Source organism: Amphibalanus amphitrite, unplaced genomic scaffold (assembly GCF_019059575.1).
Source record: "Amphibalanus amphitrite isolate SeventyFive unplaced genomic scaffold, NRLGWU_Aamphi_draft 000294F_arrow, whole genome shotgun sequence".
In the NCBI taxonomy this organism is placed as follows: domain Eukaryota; kingdom Metazoa; phylum Arthropoda; class Thecostraca; order Balanomorpha; family Balanidae; genus Amphibalanus; species Amphibalanus amphitrite.
This window is the reverse complement of record NW_024881789.1, coordinates 538,551-555,064: the sequence shown is the minus strand read 5'-3', so window position 1 is coordinate 555,064 and position 16,514 is coordinate 538,551. Positions and strand designations below refer to the sequence as shown.

General features: G+C 51.3%; 1 protein-coding gene across 1 annotated transcript; it reads right to left on the bottom strand.

The window, feature by feature from the left end:
* Window positions 1-2,680: 2,680 nt before the first annotated feature.
* On the bottom strand, window positions 2,681-16,290 carry LOC122387651 (alpha-amylase-like). The gene is made up of 9 exons (XM_043378020.1): window positions 16,097-16,290; window positions 15,525-15,705; window positions 14,556-14,719; window positions 6,551-6,708; window positions 5,753-5,931; window positions 5,227-5,344; window positions 4,921-5,067; window positions 3,500-3,662; window positions 2,681-3,137 (listed from the first exon to the last, which is right to left on the bottom strand). Exons 1-9 carry the CDS (start codon window positions 16,258-16,260, stop codon window positions 2,771-2,773), a joined length of 1,641 nt encoding a protein of 546 aa, XP_043233955.1. The 5' UTR covers window positions 16,261-16,290; the 3' UTR covers window positions 2,681-2,770.
* Window positions 16,291-16,514: the final 224 nt, after the last annotated feature.

Genomic DNA, 16,514 nt, shown 5'->3' with positions numbered 1-16,514 from the left:
TAGTTGATTCTAGCGGAAATATATTGTCATTTGATGAAATCAAAAGAGTACATCCTAATGTTAAGTCAAACTTATTTACAATTCAGAGTGTAACATGTGCTATACCTGGATCATGGAAAAGGATTCTACGTCAAAGAGATGAAGGAAGGAATAAGACAGATCCAAAAAAGTTGTCTGTAATGGTAAAAGAACAGTACTGCGAACTCGAAACATGCAAATGCAATCATTTCTATAAAAGCATAGAATATAGAATATCTAAGCCAGCCGCCGTAAGCAGATGGGAGCACTATGGAGTGTGTCCGGAGTCCTGGCGAAAAGTCTTCGAAATACCGTATAAATGCACAAAATCTACGCGGCTTCAATCTCTACATTTTCGGATAATTAACAGGTACATTCCAACGAGAAAGTATCTATGTGCAAGAGGAGTGGTCGGTAGTCCACGGTGCCTAAAATGTTTTGAAGTTGATGATTTTGAGCACTTCTTTTATGGATGTACCGACGTAAAAATAATATGGGAAAAAGTAATTTCTCAACTGAGAAGTAAATGTCGCTTACCTAGAAATTTTAACACCTATCAGTCAGTTATTCTTGGGAATCCCGCGGCACCACCACTTGTGAACCTGATTCTACTATTAACAAAACAGTACATAGTCAATTGTAAACTGGGCAATGGTGATAGATTGCGAACGCCGAAAATCGCGTGCGTCACGGAAATTATAAATGGGGAAGCAAAAGTGGAAAAAATTGTAGCAAAAAAGAAAAACAAAATTGCCGAATATTGTGAAAAGTGGGGTTTAATATTGGATGAAAGAGGAAACGTGGCTATTGCGGATAACTCGGCACTCTATCGCGCTGCTGTCACTGGCTGGTGAGGCGGGGGCGGTGCGGGATGGGGGCGACGGCCCGCCCGAGGCACCGGGGAGGCATCACGCAGCCCTCCCCGGCCGGGGAGAAAACCCTCAGCTCTCCCCGGGGTCGGCGCGGTAGTGGCGGGTGCACCGCCCGACCTGCCCGGGCGGGCCGGGCGGCGAATAGGAAATATGCTGTTTTTTTCTTTTATTTGTATGTTTGTCATAACTTTAAATCATTTAGAGAGTGCCTGTGTGTTCGTGTGATCATTGGTGTGTATAATAAACGTTATAAAAAAAAAAGGTTGGGGTGCTACAGCACGTGCGCACGTGCAGGGGGCGCTCCCAGATCTCGAGAATGGCTGGGCCGATTGCGCTCAAATTTGGTACACGGTTGGGGACCAGTTAGTAGGGTGCCGTGCAAAAGTCAGTTTGGACCCCGCTTGCACGTGCGCACGTGCAGTGTGCCGCTTCCAGATCTCGAGAACGGCTAGGCCGATTGCGCTGAAATTTGGCACATCGCTAAAGACCGGTTAGTAGGGTGCAGTGCACAAGTTAGTTGGAGGTACCCCCTCGCAATTTCGCACGTGCAAGGCCCATCCTGTCGCTCGCTCCGTTGGTCGCCCAAAAGGCGTTTTACTGGTTTTAGCAGAAAATAAGTGTTTGTTTCTCCAGTAGAAGGACAATGAGTTCGTTTCTCATCATCTTCCATTACCGTTCAATTTTATATATGCATTTTTTTAAAGTATGTTTCTCGGAAATCGGCACTATTGGCGTAGCAGTATCGGTATGATGATCTTTTACCCAATCAACCAATAGTTACTTGAACCGTTTAGTTGCGAGGAGACCGTAGGTGAAGATCGCGATGGATAGCCGGTTCGATATTTTTTCCAGAGCTGTAATACACATCGGATCAATATCTCTAGCTCCGATTAAGTCGAAATGAAGCATGGTGTGTGCATTGTACGGAAGGCTGCGTTTTTTTTATACAATTTTAATGATAAAAATATTATACTGTCTCCACTATGTCGCTTTCTTTAAGCATGAATATTAATTGCAGCTGTTGGCGTGTTACGTTTTTCCCTACTAAGCGACAAGCTCATATAGCTCAGCCCAGGGTTCCGCCTTTTTTTTTACAAAGAACAGGTGAATTGGTGTCTCTGACCTTGGCGGGAGTGACTCGCCATTTGATCGTCCCCTCTTTAACATTTGGCCTCGACTGGCGGTCCACAAAAACCCGACCATTTCTGACGGCGAGACTGGAATTAATGTGCCCGTCCGAAGCTGATGTCACACTCGATGTGGAGGGAAAACATTCGTTGAAGAATGGCGATAGCGCAATGGAAATCGAAATATGTGTGCATGAAGCCCTCCTTGGTCAGCAATGGTGAGCTTTAGACGTAATTTATCGCATACCTTATAGAATACTAAGTGAGCTAAGTGAATAAAGAAAAAATCGAACGGACGACCTTTCCCGTCTTTTCCAAGGACAATATAATCAGTAAACCATAAAGCAAAAGTCATAAGTTCATCGAACCAAAATCAGTTAAAAGACATCTAGCGAAGCACAAATAAATCGTTTCCTCCTGAAAACGGTTATTAGTTCAGAACTGAAAGTTTTGTTATTACACGACGGTGTCTCAATATCTCAAGTGGTCCGTTTACTTCAGCGACCTTAGCAGTTCCAGTAGTACTGACACGCAGGCTAGAAAATTCTACTGCAGAGGCACCCGTAACCGGCCTCTCAGCTGCCAATTTACTGGTGCGAATCACTCCGCATATCCGCACCATCCCAATCGCGTTTCATCGTCAAGTTCAACAAATTCCAATCCATTTCAATCACAGACATTTATTGCGACATCCTAAGCCAGCCGCGTCTCCGGGCCGACCTACCAGTTCCAACCAGCCCGTCACTCCCCCGCTCAGTTCTGTTCACAACCAACACAGATCGCCAGAATCGGCTGCTCGTCGTTATCAATGTTAATATCGGCCGATCCGTCTCCATTCACCTCCACTGTGGTAGCGCAGTTGTCGATCAGGTTACAGTAGGATCCCGTCGGCAGACCGGTCTGCAGGTGCTCGTGCATCGAGGAGCCCTTGGCCATGGCGAAGAAGCCGACCTGACCACGGGAGAAGGCCACCGCCTGTCCGTTGTTCCAGTAGTTGGCCATCTCCGTGCCGGTGACGGCGTTCCGGAAGGTCACCATGTTACTGATGGCCGGCCACCGGTGCTCGCACACCCAGCCGCCGCCGCACGAGCCGTCATCGTTGATGACGACGTCAGCGGTGCTGCGGGGGAGGGGTATAAGGTGAGTGTGGGTTGGTTTGGAAGTTGATGCAGGACCGCGCTCGGCAATGATGAATGCTTTTTCAGGGAGCACCAGCTGCGATAGTCGTTCCGCCGGATATATCAGTTCACTTGGAGAGTGGAAACGTCCCCTGCTTTTTTAAAGCAATTTAATTCAGAAAGAAAATAATATAACACAAAAAACATTGCATAGGTATAATTCATCTCAAACAAGTAAAACTTGCCATCATTAATTGCTAGCTATTTTAAATCTTTTTGTCTTATTTTCATTGATTTTCTTAATTTTCCATGTTAAAGATATCGCAGTGAGTTGGCCTATACAGACAGGTGGCACCCCTCCTACCTCCAGTCGTCGTTGTGAGGCGGGCCCTGGTCCGTATCGTCGCCGAAGTAGTAGCTGGACATAACACGCGTGAAGCCGTACGGGTAGGCCAGCATAAAGGCCACGCCCTGTTTGTACTCCTTGGGAGTCTGGTGCGTGATCACATCGGCGTTGCCGGCGTGTCCTGAAACGGTGGAGAAGGGAGGCGGGAGGGAGCTGATGGTGATGGACGATGGGCTATATTTTGCGTGGCGCATAGTGCATACTGCATAGCGCTACCGACGATGGCCTGTATTTTGCGCAGTGCATAGTGCATGCTGCATAGCGCCACGGTTGGCACACTGATAAGTACTTAACCCTCGCATGTGTGCGGCGTTTTCCAGCTTCTAATGTGTGTGTGGGGGGGGGGGGGGGTCGGTTGGACCCCCCTTGCCGTTTGGCCCCTGATCGAGCTAGAGCTTCGCGGAAAAAACGAGCATGTTGCCCGTGACGAGAGGAAGCCGATGATACCCAATTTTAAGGTCCTAGGTCATTGGTTGACCTTCCAGGTCAGGTCAATGACCCAAAGTCGGGAAAATCGGGACCTATTAGAAAGTCGTAAAGAGTGGCTGCTAAGAGGTTTTTCGGGGTGCTGATCACGAATATCGTGTTAGTTTTGATCACAGTTGATGTCTTTAAGCATTTAGACCAGGTCGGGTCAGGTCAGGTCAGGTCAACCAGTAGGTGTCGTGGCGGGTATTCGTAGTACGTGTCAACCGCCTCTGACAGCTTCGTAACATGTTACGAAGGCACCAAAACTACTTCGTAAATATTCAAATGGTTGCTAAATTCGAATTCAGCTCCAAAAACTAGCCTAGAAACATGTAAAACTCGAAAAAAGTGAACCGAGGTCACCCGAGGTCACCAAAGGTCAATGACCTGACCTGACCTTCAGGTGACCTTGACACCCACCCTAATGCATGGGAGCAACATCAAATCACATGTTTGAACGTTTGAAATCACGAAAAGCTTGCAACCGCGCGGCTAATGCGAGCCGACGTACGCCGAATCGCGATTCCGGCCAAACATGGTCTCGGAAAAGAGGTCACAGGTCAAAGGTCATTTGGGTCAGGGTCATGAAATTTTCAGGGTAGGTGTAAAATTGATCAATGCGAGGGTACTGAAAGTTTCGTCGCGATCGGCCGCTTTTTACGCGATTTATTTGCGAAAAACCATGGGGGGGGGTCCATCCGACCCCCCCCCCCTCCCTACACATGCGAGGGTTAAGCTAGGCCGAAAACAAACAGCTTAGGTTTTACAGCTAGCCTGTTCCGCACGTCGTTCCATAATCCGCATTCCGCAGCATCCGATGAGCGGAAACTAGTGACAATACCTTCGACGGGGTCCAACAACCATTCCCGTCGCTCGACTTATATCCGTCTAAAGCGACAAAGCACACTGACCTCGCTGGGTGTCGTGGTTGTCGACGAAGACGAAGGCCTTGTCGGACTCGGCCATGCCCCAGCCGTAATCGACCACGTTACTCAGCTGGTTGAAGTCCTTGATGCCCCAGGCGATTTTCATCGGATAACGGAACTCGGTCGGACGACCTGACGGCAAACGGGAGGGGATCGTCTGATAAATCGAGAAAGAGTGATTGAATATATCGCTAAAAACGCATTCTGTTATATTAAAACACAATTTTTCATCGCATGATCGTATTGCATGCACCCTCTGCTGATTTTCCAGGTGCTGTCTGAATTACTGACCGATGTCGTAGTACTGCTGAACGGTGACGGCGCCGTCGTTGCGATCAATGACCTCGTGAAAAATGAAGGGCTTCGAGTCTCCGACGTTGTTCAGACGGTCGATGATGACTGCCAGGTCCTGTGAGAACGTCAATGAGTCAGGGGACGGCCGGGACTGGAACACTACGATCAATTTGGGGACCAGCCACGCCGACACGAGACACCTCAGTGATACCCTAACGATACCGCCTCAGACAGTGATATCGCCAAAGATCCGACCGAGGGCTGGCGACTCAAATTACTCACCATGCTAATGAATTCATGCCTTTTGTCTGTCTAACTCGCTATATGTCAGTCCCCGTTAAAGTATGTACGATAAAAAGTACGATAAAAGTAAGTACTTGTACGTACTTTTATCCCATAACTTCGAACCTTCTGCCTCTCTATCCACTTGTCATGCACTCTCTCCTCTGTCGTCCTCCCTCTCCCCCGTCTCCCTATACTCGTCAAGTCAGTCCTCTAGGCACTAGTCACCATCACCACTCACGTCGGGCCACATGTGCTTGGAAGCGTCGAAGCGGAATCCGCTGACTCCCATGTCCACCAGACGGTTGAGGTAGTCGACAATGCGCTCCTGGGTGTGCGGCAGGCTCTGGTCCAGGTCCGTCAGGCCCACCAGCGTGCAGTTCTTGACGTTATCCATATCGGAGTAGTTGTTGACGTTGCCTGGAGGGAGGTGAGTAGGTCAGAACTCACGGCTGTTAGTGAAGTGGTTGGTACTCGTGTATAGGTTGAAGGACACGCTGTATTGCGTGGTTTTTATGCTCATCTCTGGCTTTATTCACAGGCTGGGTCATTCACGCTGTTGACCTTTTAGCGTTACAGTGCAACCATCATCCTCTTTTGTGTGAAATGACTAGCATCTCTTCTGTTTCCCACGGTATAGCGACTGACACACAGACACACAAAAAGAAAATCGTTAATCATGCAAGCAAACACACGCACACACACTGTATCACTCCGGAGAAAAGGTACCCTCCCGTCACTCAATGTCCCGTAAAGCGGGCATCCTCTACCGTCATGGACTGAGGTACCCGCCGCTTCACTGATGCTGACCAATTCTCACCGATTATTTCGCATAGGTATGACATCGATGCTCACTGGACACTGATAATCTTACCCGGCAACGACACCCACCAATTCTACGAGACACTACCCACATCCGGCAAGGATACTCACCGATACTAACACCCTACAACGACCGTCTCTAATGCTAACCGAACCTCATCAACGCTCACCGATGTTTACCAAAACTCACATTCGTCACCAACACGTCACCACTCACCGTCTGTCGAAGGGCACTTGGAGCGCGGGTTGAAGTCGTCGACCGTGTACGGTACAGCCGGGAAGTCGTGATCGTCCGAGTTGAAGCTGGAGCCGGCGATACCCTGGCCGGAGCGGCCCAGCCCGGCCATGTGGTTCAGCACGGCGTCCACGTAGATACTGAGGGTGGGAGATATTGGTTGGTTAGCGGTCGGGTGCGTGTAGCGGGACGGTTCACATGAATGTTTCTGAAATACTCGTAAGATGATGTGTCGCAGAGTTTGGTGGGTGTGGATACGAGTGTGCGCGTGGGTGCAAAGTGAAATGGGGCGCGGTACCGGGCGGGTTGCTAGTATTTTTATGGATCTAGCACCGTGGCCCTGCGTTGAGGAGTCATCAGTCCGCGTTGCTAACTATATCTGCTGCCGTTGCTGAGGTCTGGTGTGACGGTTTCTGCAGTGTCTTTGCCTGTTCGGGTCGGTAGTCTGTGCGCCCAGCAGAGCCGTCCGTTCAGCACACGGTGTATTACACAACTGCCAGCCCCCCGCTCGTAACTCGGGGTTGGCCGGCACACGCACAACCGTACGGCGACGCCACCGCTAGGTGTCGTGCCGTACTGACACAGATGTCGCGCGAGTCGCCATCGCGCCACAACACCACCCCCCACCGACTTTACATCTGCATCACCAGGCGATCCGGGGGTCGGCGCACCCGGGTCGATCGACGTAACGGTTCAGCTTCTCTTCTCTGACCTCCGTCTTGTTTTCTTTCCTGCTCTTCTTTTCTTTCTTCCTCTCCGTCTGCTCTTCCATCTTGCCGTTTTCTCTGGTCATTTCCTCTCTGATCTTTCTGTTCTTGTCTCATCTCCCCTCTTTCTTGTTGATCTGTTCTTTCTCCCCCATCATTTCTTTCTTCCCTTTCTTCGGGGTTTTCAGCTTGACGTTCTTCATGATCATCTCTTCTTTGTTCTCTCTCTTCTTGTTTCTTGTCTGGGTTTCTTTCTGGGCGGTCTTCCCTTCCGTCCTCTTTCTCCCGTCCTCTCTCTTGGCTCTGATCCCCTCTCTCGTGCTCTGTCTTCTCACCAGCGTGGATAAGCTGGTCTGCGTGTCGGCTCCATACGGCTACGCCAACGTCTACTTCGTACGATACTGGTCCTGTCTTTGCTAGTATCTTCCCTCGTTTCCACTTGGGGCCTGAGTAGCTTCTCGCCCACACTTCTTGACCTTCTTGGAAGAGGCGGTGGCGTCCACCAGCATCTTCGATCATCTTTTCTTGAGCACCTCTGGCTGTTGTTCTGTCATCCGGTCGGAGGAGGTCGAGACGAGTCCGGATGTTCCGTCCGTATAGCATCTCTGCTGGGGTTTTGCCAGTAGCAGCCACTGGTGTAGAGCGGTGATTCATCAGGAACCGGGCCAGTCGCTGCTCTACACTGCCTCCTTCTCCTTGATTGGCCCGTAGACCGTTCTTGACCGTTTGTACGGCTTTTTCGGCTGCACCATTGCTGCTTGGGTGAAACGGCGCTACTCGGATGTGCCTGATTCCGTTTTTCTTAGTGAACGTCGCAAACTCTTCCGACGTGAACTGTGTCCCGTTGTCTGTTACGATCTGTATGGGCAGACCGTGTCGGGCGAACAGCTTCCTCAGCTCCTCAACAGTTCGTTCCGCAGTCGTCGACTTCATTGCCGTGACTTCGATCCATTTGGAGAAACTGTCTGATACGATCAGCAGCATCGTTCCCTGAAATGGACCGGCGAAGTCAACATGTATGCGCTCCCAGGGGCCTGAGGTCTGCTCCCATGGGTGCAGAGTCGACTTTGGTGGCGCTGCTCTCTTCTCCGTACAGGCTGAACAGCTGCTGGCCAGATTTTCCAGCTCACGGTCCAAACCTGGCCACCACACATGTCGACGGGCCAGCTGCTTCATTTTGCTGCTTCCCATGTGTCCTGAGTGTATTTCTTGCAGCACTCTGTTCCTCAGTTTGGTCGGCACCACCAGTCTTCCTCCCCAGAGTACGCAGTCGCCCTCCGTGGACAACTCGTCCTGCCTCAGGTGGAACGGCTTCAGCGTAGGATCCACCGTTCCCGGCCATCCGGTGCGCACGTACTGGAGTACTCTCCCGAGTACTGGGTCCCGGCGAGTGTACACCTCCACTTCTCTTGCGTGCAGCGTGGGCCCCTCGTTCTCCGTGTTCAGTACCTGGGGGCACCATTCCTCTTCCTCCTCTTGTGTGACGATGCTCAAAGGCAGTCTCGACAGTGTGTCGGCGATTCCCATCGCATCTGTTCTGCGCAGCTCGACTTCATACGAATGCGCGGCCAGCTGTAGCGCATATCGCTGCATCCGTGCCGCAGCCAGGCTCGGCAGCTCCCGGTGTGGGTTGAGAATCATGGACAGCGCTCTGTTGTCAGTGACCAGACAGAAGCGGCGTCCATACAAGTACTGATGGAATTTCTTGATTCCAAAGGAAACGGCCAGGGCTTCCTTTTCCAGCACTGAGTACTTTTTCTCAGTTGCAGTCAGTGTTCTTGAGCTGTAGCACACCGGGCGCTCCAGTCCGTCAGACAGGACGTGGACCAGTACTGCGCCTACTCCGACTGAGCTGGCATCAGTGATCAGTTTGATGGGCATCTGGGGATCGTACCTCATCAAAACTTTGTCACTGGACAGCACTCGTTGGATCTCTTCCACCGCTCTCTTGCATTCACGGCTCCACTTCCACTTCACCTCCTTCTTCAACAGGTTGTGGAGAGGCGCCAGAGTTGTTGCCATGTTCGGGATCAGTCTCTGGTAGTAGTTCAAACTACCGAGCAGTGTTCGCAGTTCACTGACGTCCTTGGGCTCTGGCATCTTCAGGAGAGCCTCGATCTTCTCCGGCACTGGCTTCAGGTCGGTCCCTGAGATTCGCCATCCCAGATACGTCACCTCCTTGAGGTTGAACTGGCACTTGCTCCTCTTCAGTCGCACTCCATGTTCGGTCAGTCTCGCCAGCACCTGGTCCAGCGACTTCAACATCTCCTCCTCTGTGCCTCCCATCACCAGTAGGTCATCCAAGTAGTTGACACATCCATCCAGCCCCTCCAAGATTCGGTCCATGGCTGACTGGAAGATGTCGCCACAGGAACTTATCCCGAACGGTAGCCTGTTCATGCGGAGAAGTCCCTTGTGTGTGGTGACAGTCGTCATGTTCTTCGACTCGTCGTCGAGCTCCATTTGCAGGTACGCATCCTTTAGATCTAGTTTGCAGAATCTCTTCCCTTTTATCCTCACGAACAGCTCTTCAGGTGTGGGCAGAGGGTGCTTCTGTACCATCAGCTGCGGGTTGACTGTGATCCTGTAGTCTGCAGCTAGTCGGACACTTCCATCCGCCTTCGGCACAGGGACTAGCGGCGTTCCCCAGCCTGTGTTGAGGTTCCTGTCCACTTTCTCTGCCACACCTTCTCTCAGCCACCTGTCCAGCTCTGCGTCCACCTTCTGAAACAGAGCATGTGGGACTTGTCTCGCTTTCCGGAACACCGGTCTTGCATCTGGCTTCAGTGTCAGATGAGCTTTGATGCTGACGCAGCCCAGTCCCTCTTCAAACACTTCCTTGTGTTTCTCCAGAACCACTTCCAGCGGCTCTTGTTCCATCATGTTGACTCCAACACATCCTGGCACTGTCACCTTCAACGCCTGAATCCAGTCTCTTCCCATCAGGGCCCTCCTTCCAGTCATGTCGGCCACCACCAAGCACAGCTTCCTTCGCACTCCCTGCTCAGCGGAGACTTCCACATCTGCTTCACCGACCAGTGGAATCATGTGACCTGTGAAGGACTTCAGCTTCAGCTGTGATGGTCGGATGTCGAGACCAGGTACCATCATGTCCCGGCTCACAATTGACACTGGGGATCCTGTGTCAATCAGCATCTGCAGCCCACATCCATTGACCAGCACGGACACCTTGCTTCCCCTTTCCTGCAGGTCCTGCTTGTCACTGACTTCCCACAGGTTCAGGTGCATCTCTGTCTGTCCTGCTTCGACTGCATGAACTCTGCCGCCCTTTTGCTGTCTTGGCATCCTAGTCTTGCAGCATCGAGCAAAATGGCCCATACCACCACATTTTGCACACTTCTTACCACGTGCTGGGCACCGCGGACCACCAGCACTGTGTCCACGGAACTGACAGGCCGTGCAGGGCTTGTCCTCCTGTCCTCTGTTGTCCTTAATGTGAGTGGCTGACCTGGTCTTCTGCATCAGATGCACATGCTGCTCTTCCTGGTGGCTCATGTTCTTCAACATGTTCACAGTATGACCCTCTGACTGTGATGACATTTCTTGTGTCACACGTCTGGTTTCCTCCCACACTCTTGCCATGGTCAGAACCTGCTGCAGAGAAAGGTTGTCACCCTTCTCCAGCGCTTGATGAAGCAGCTTCTCTTGTAGGCTGGGCTTACATCCAGCGATAGCTCGGTCACGCACTTCACTATCTAATCCTGAGCCACTGAAGCCACATTTGCGTCCTTGGATCTTGAGACGGCTGACATACTGCTCAAACTTCTCATCCACCTTCATAGTCATCTTGTGGAACGTCATTCTCTCAGCGATCACATTTTTCTCTGGAGCTAAATAGCTTTTAAATCGTTGTACAGCCTCCTTGAAACAATCAGTCTCACCTGGCATCACCACGGGCTGCAGTGACTCAAAAATGCTCTGATAATCTGGCCCCATCATGTGCAACAGGACAGCCTTCTTCCTTTCTGGGCTGGATATATCTGCTGCTATGAGATATATTTCGAGACTTCCGACCCACTTTTGAAAGTCATCACCAGCTACATATTCCTTAACACCCGGCAATCCAATTCCAGCCATGTTCTGCTCACTGTTCTTCTGTAATTCACTTTTGGCGCCTTGCCAGACCGCTCTCCGTCCCTCTCTTGTAAACAACTTTCACTGACCTTGGCCGCCAACCCACACAAACAGCTGACTGGTCAGCTGATTTCCTCTGACCGCTCTGACCAGTCGACCCGAGATCAGCTGTTTCACCTCACGAACAGCTGATTCGTCAGCTGATTCCCGATCACCAGCCGACCCGCAATCAGCTGTTTCGCCACGTCCTCACCACCGCCCTGTCCACATGGCACACCGCAAAAACTCAATTATTTCCCGTCGCCGGTATTTCTTCTCTTGTATGGCCTTCCCTGCATTCCACCAACAGGCGCGTAAAATCCGTTTCTTCTTCTCGTCGCCACGTGCAGTGTCTTTGCCTGTTCGGGTCGGTAGTCTGTGCGCCCAGCAGAGCCGTCCGTTCAGCACACGGTGTATTACACAACTGCCAGCCCCCCGCTCGTAACTCGGGGTTGGCCGGCACACGCACAACCGTACGGCGACGCCACCGCTAGGTGTCGTGCCGTACTGACACAGATGTCGCGCGAGTCGCCATCGCGCCACAACAGTTTCAGTGTGTCATTTTTAGTTGATGCTCTCAACTCGAGCTGGAGTCTCACCACGAGTGAAAGTGCTGCCTCGCAGTCCGGTTAGATGCTTTATTATTGGCCCGAGTCGCTGAAACGGCGTGTCATCGTTGCCTTTGATAGAACCATGGGACGTGATATGAAGTCGCGGGGTCGGGTGACTGGGTGAATGGCGACCTCAATGACATGATGTGGTTTCGTTAGTGACAAAACCTCATTATTTATTCAAGCCGAGCGCCATTGCCAAATGCTGTGGAGGAGACTCATTATCGCTCAAAGGGAAGCTATTACAGGGATGCGGAGCCGTGGAAATTTCAGACGGCTCCGGCTCCGGCTCCGGCTCCTGAGAAAAAAATCGGCTCCGGCTCCGGCTCCGGCTCCGGGTGAAATGTTATGGCGGCTCCGGCTCCGGCTCCGGCTCCGAGTAAAATGGTCCGGCTCCGGCGGCTCCGGCTCCGGCTCCGGCGGCTCCGGCTCCGACTCAGTACATCCCCTACGCAATCAATTAAATACGGGTGGAAGAAAAATTGGATTGGTTATACGCGTTACTCTTTGCCATGACCGGCTCACCGCGTCCCCGCGCAAACGCACCTCGGAGAGAACTGGCAGAACAAAGGGCTAGGAAGCGATGGCATTGGAAACGCAGTCGCCGCGAATCGGAGTTCAGTGAACCATCGTAAGCTGACACCCGTCTCGGCTGCATTGGGGGGTGAGGGGTGGGGGGTGTGTGGGATGAGACGGTGCTGGGAGTCGCAGTCCACTGCACTGGTTTGAAAACAATGGCCGTCACCTGATGACTGGTCCTCATGTTCTGGGGATGCAGTAGACGTGGGGGGGGGGGGGGGGAGAGCAAACAGGAAGTTGTTTGCGTACTGTGGGATACTGGGGATATTCGGATTTTTTCATTCACTTGATGGCCCATGACGTAAGTACCATATGTTTTGCCTTGTACTGTCAAACCGAACTAGGTCAATTATTTTTTTTCCTCTTCAAAAAATAAAAAGGAGCCGGAGTCTCCCCTTTTTTGGCGGCTCCGGCTCCGGCTCCGGCTCCGGGCTATATTGTTTCACGGCTCCGGCTCCGGCTCCGGCTCCGGGCAAAATATGCCGGCTCCGGCGGCTCCGGCTCCGACTCCGGCTCCGGCTCCGCATCCCTGGAAGCTAATATAATTTTTACATGATGCCATCAAACCCACGGAGCCCAATCAACCTAACATCAGTCAATTCGTTTGGCTTCGCAGCGCATGTACCAATTGAAGGCACATACAACCTAAATCATTCGCCCAACCACATTTGAATAATGTTTTATGTACCCAAACGAATTGCAGTCATGACTAAAAATATGTTTCGGCCACTAGGAGTTAAGACGAAGTTCAGCCGCCCCTAATGGTGTCTCGTTATCCTGTTTGCACGCGGTGCGGTCCCCAGCTGCCAGCATCCCACGGCAGTGACCTGAAGCCGTACAGAGCAGTTCCCGAGCCGATAGTATGCGGTGGGAACCGACCTAGCGGGACACGTGACTAGGGACGCGCGTGGTGCCCCGCCCCTGTCAACACTGCCAGCAGGTGCGACTCTCTCAGACGTGCAGTAATTAAACACAGGCGGCAGCAGGGCACTTTATATTGTTATATTGCAAATGTAGTAGAAAGTGGGCCCACGGCAATTAATTCAAGTAATTTCGACTCAAGACAAAACTGAGACAAATTATAATAGGGGTGTCGCATCAAAAGTTTCTTGCAAAATAAACGGGACACCTTCTGTCATTTTCAGAACAAAACATACCTACAGCGTTGTGGGGCTACAGGCTACGTCTGAGCCCACTGTGTATTCAATAAATTTATTTGAAACCAAGTGCAATTAACTGAAAAGGTTGCATTGCAATAAATTCAAAACGTGAAAGCTGCAAAAACACGTATACCACAATTAGTACCTCATAGTTCAACTAAGGGACTACGGAGAAGCTTGATTTACGAAAAGTTCACTGCAGCATTATAATGCGTCTAATGGACACATACTCAGCATCAGTATTCGGCCAGCCATTCCTAGCCATATTGCGATTGAGGCAGTCGCCGGCTTGTTATATGTACCGGTTGTCATAGAAACTTTTCACGCAAACACATCGATATAAAACCACTCATCATTGCTAGACAGGCAGGGCTCGAGAGATTTAATATCCTATTGCAACTTCCGATAGGTTAAAATCACCGAACCGAATCGGAGACAAAATTGAAGTACTCTTCGGATGCTGCCGTAAGCTAAAGATTTTCTCATAAACCTGCACTTCTGAACCTCTACATCATTCAGGACACTCAGGGTGATGATTAAGTCATAACACGACGGTGAGACGCCCTCTTCATTGATAGTTTGCCAGTTTTACGACATTACCTGGCCCCACGACTGTGTAAAACATTTGTTGTGAAACTATAATCCATATGAATCGTGACTTGTTCTCTCCCCCTACGACTCTATTGGCCCCGTATGACTCTGTGCTACTTCCGACTCGTACCCGTCCAGCTCATACTCACTACCTGACGGCAAACCCTCGGAATGGGCACACAACACTAAAAAGGCACCAACTCACCGAACTCCGACGGCATTGCAGCGGGCCACCATGTCCCTGAACTGGTCCTCGGAGCCCGAGCGGGACTCCAGGCGGTAGCTGACTGGCTGGTAACGGTCCCACCAAGGGTGAGGGTACTCGCCGCCCTCGCCCGTCACCAGCACGTGCTCGTTGGGAGGCGAGACCTGGCGGTGGTGAGGGGTGGGTGGGTTAGGGTGGCCGTCAGGGGTCGGTCAGTCGTGAATGGTATCATGGTACGAGGCAGAAAAGTAAGCAATAACAAAACGTTTCACAGGCAGGCAAATCAATACTGTACACGCCAAACACATGTAAATTGCTAAATTGCAACAAAGTGATTAACTTATATTACTGCACAATCAGACGCATTAAATGACAGTACAACAAAAACTCGTTCGTAACTGGAAATTGTTATAGTTGGTCAGTATTTCACAGCACCCGTCAGTATCCGCTAAGTATCCCACATGGATCCAGCAGTATCCGGTGTCTCTCCCGTCCCATACAGTATCCGATAAGCATCCCACCTGAATTCCGCAGTACCCGGCCATTATCTCACCTGAATTCCGCAGTACTCGGCCATTATCTCACCTGAATTCCGCAGTACCCGGCCATTATCTCACCTGAATTCCGCAGTACTCGGCCATTATCCCACCTGAATTCCGCAGTACCCGGCCATTATCTCACCTGAATTCCGCAGTACTCGGCCATTATCTCACCTGAATTCCGCAGTACCCGGCCATTATCTCACCTGAATTCCGCAGTACTCGGCCATTATCCCACCTGAATTCCGCAGTACCCGGCCATTATCCCACCTGAATTCCGCAGTACCCGGCCATTATCTCACCTGAATTCCGCAGTACTCGGCCATTATCCCACCTGAATTACGCAGTACCCGGCCATTATCTCACCTGAGTTCCGCAGTACTCGGCCATTATCTCACCTGAATTCCGCAGTACCCGGCCATTATCTCACCTGAACACCGCAGTAGCCGGCGCCGGCCAGGTAGCGTTCACACTCGGCGGCAATGTCGGTCCATTTCCATTCGAACAGGTGAACGATGACCTGCCGATCGTCGCAGTGAGGCTGGAACTGGGCGGCCGCGGGGCCCAGTAGGACCGCGGACAGACAGAGCGCTGCCAATGGGCTCCACATCCTGGAACGAAGGGGTAGTGTCACAACGAAGACAAGTAAGGGGGTAGGCATAATGGACGTCACCATTAGCAACCATCATGGACTCAACTGAATTACCCTGCTCGTAGTCAGGTAACTGAATGACTGAGTCAGGGTCACCGTCACAAAGGTAAAGTCTTGGGACTACAGAGCTGCATCCCCGACACAATGGGAACAGCCTAGAGCGCACATTTCGTAAAATCCCAGCAAGCACTTGAGGTACAGATGAACAACACCGTAAAAATATAGCTCTATAAAATAGTGATTGGCAACATAACTAGCCCATGGGTTAAGAATATCATAAGAACGACGAAAGCTATGCTGACAAATCCCCCTGCCCGTGACGGCCCACGCCGTATTCCGGCAGTACTCACATGCTGGTGCTCTTGTTGGCTGGGTGGGTGTGTCGGGGGCGCGGCCGGCTCGTCCTTACATACCCTCCCAGCACATGGGAGACGGCACGTGCCGCCGACGACCGGCAGACCGAGCAGATGACGACTCCCACGGCCTTGAAACGGCCCAGTACCAACACACCCATGTGTGTGTGAAGTTAATTTAAGTATGTGCTATGCGTTATATAACTCAGTCTGTAAGCATGTGTAAGCGTCTACGAATATTTCGATTGCTTTTGACATTTTGGGATTCCAGTTACTAGGCTTTCGCCCACCCCTGGCGAAACAGTCAAGTCGTGCAGTGCATCACAGAGCTCGCATCAACGACCCGAACTAAAAATCAAAAAACGTAAAAATCGGAAACAAAACACGAACTGGGTAAAATCGATTTATGAAGCTT

What these genes read in the sequence shown, in the direction of transcription:
- LOC122387651 (XM_043378020.1), bottom strand. Translation starts at nt 16,260, where the DNA reads ATGGGTGTGTTGGTACTGGGCCGTTTCAAGGCCGTGGGAGTCGTCATC. An exon ending in GCCAACAAGAGCACCAGCAT is followed by an intron (nt 15,706 to 16,096) that starts GTGAGTACTGCC and finishes CCTTCGTTCCAG; the next exon opens with GATGTGGAGCCCATTGGCAG. An exon ending in TGCAATGCCGTCGGAGTTCG is followed by an intron (nt 6,709 to 14,555) that starts GTGAGTTGGTGC and finishes TCCCACCCTCAG; the next exon opens with TATCTACGTGGACGCCGTGC.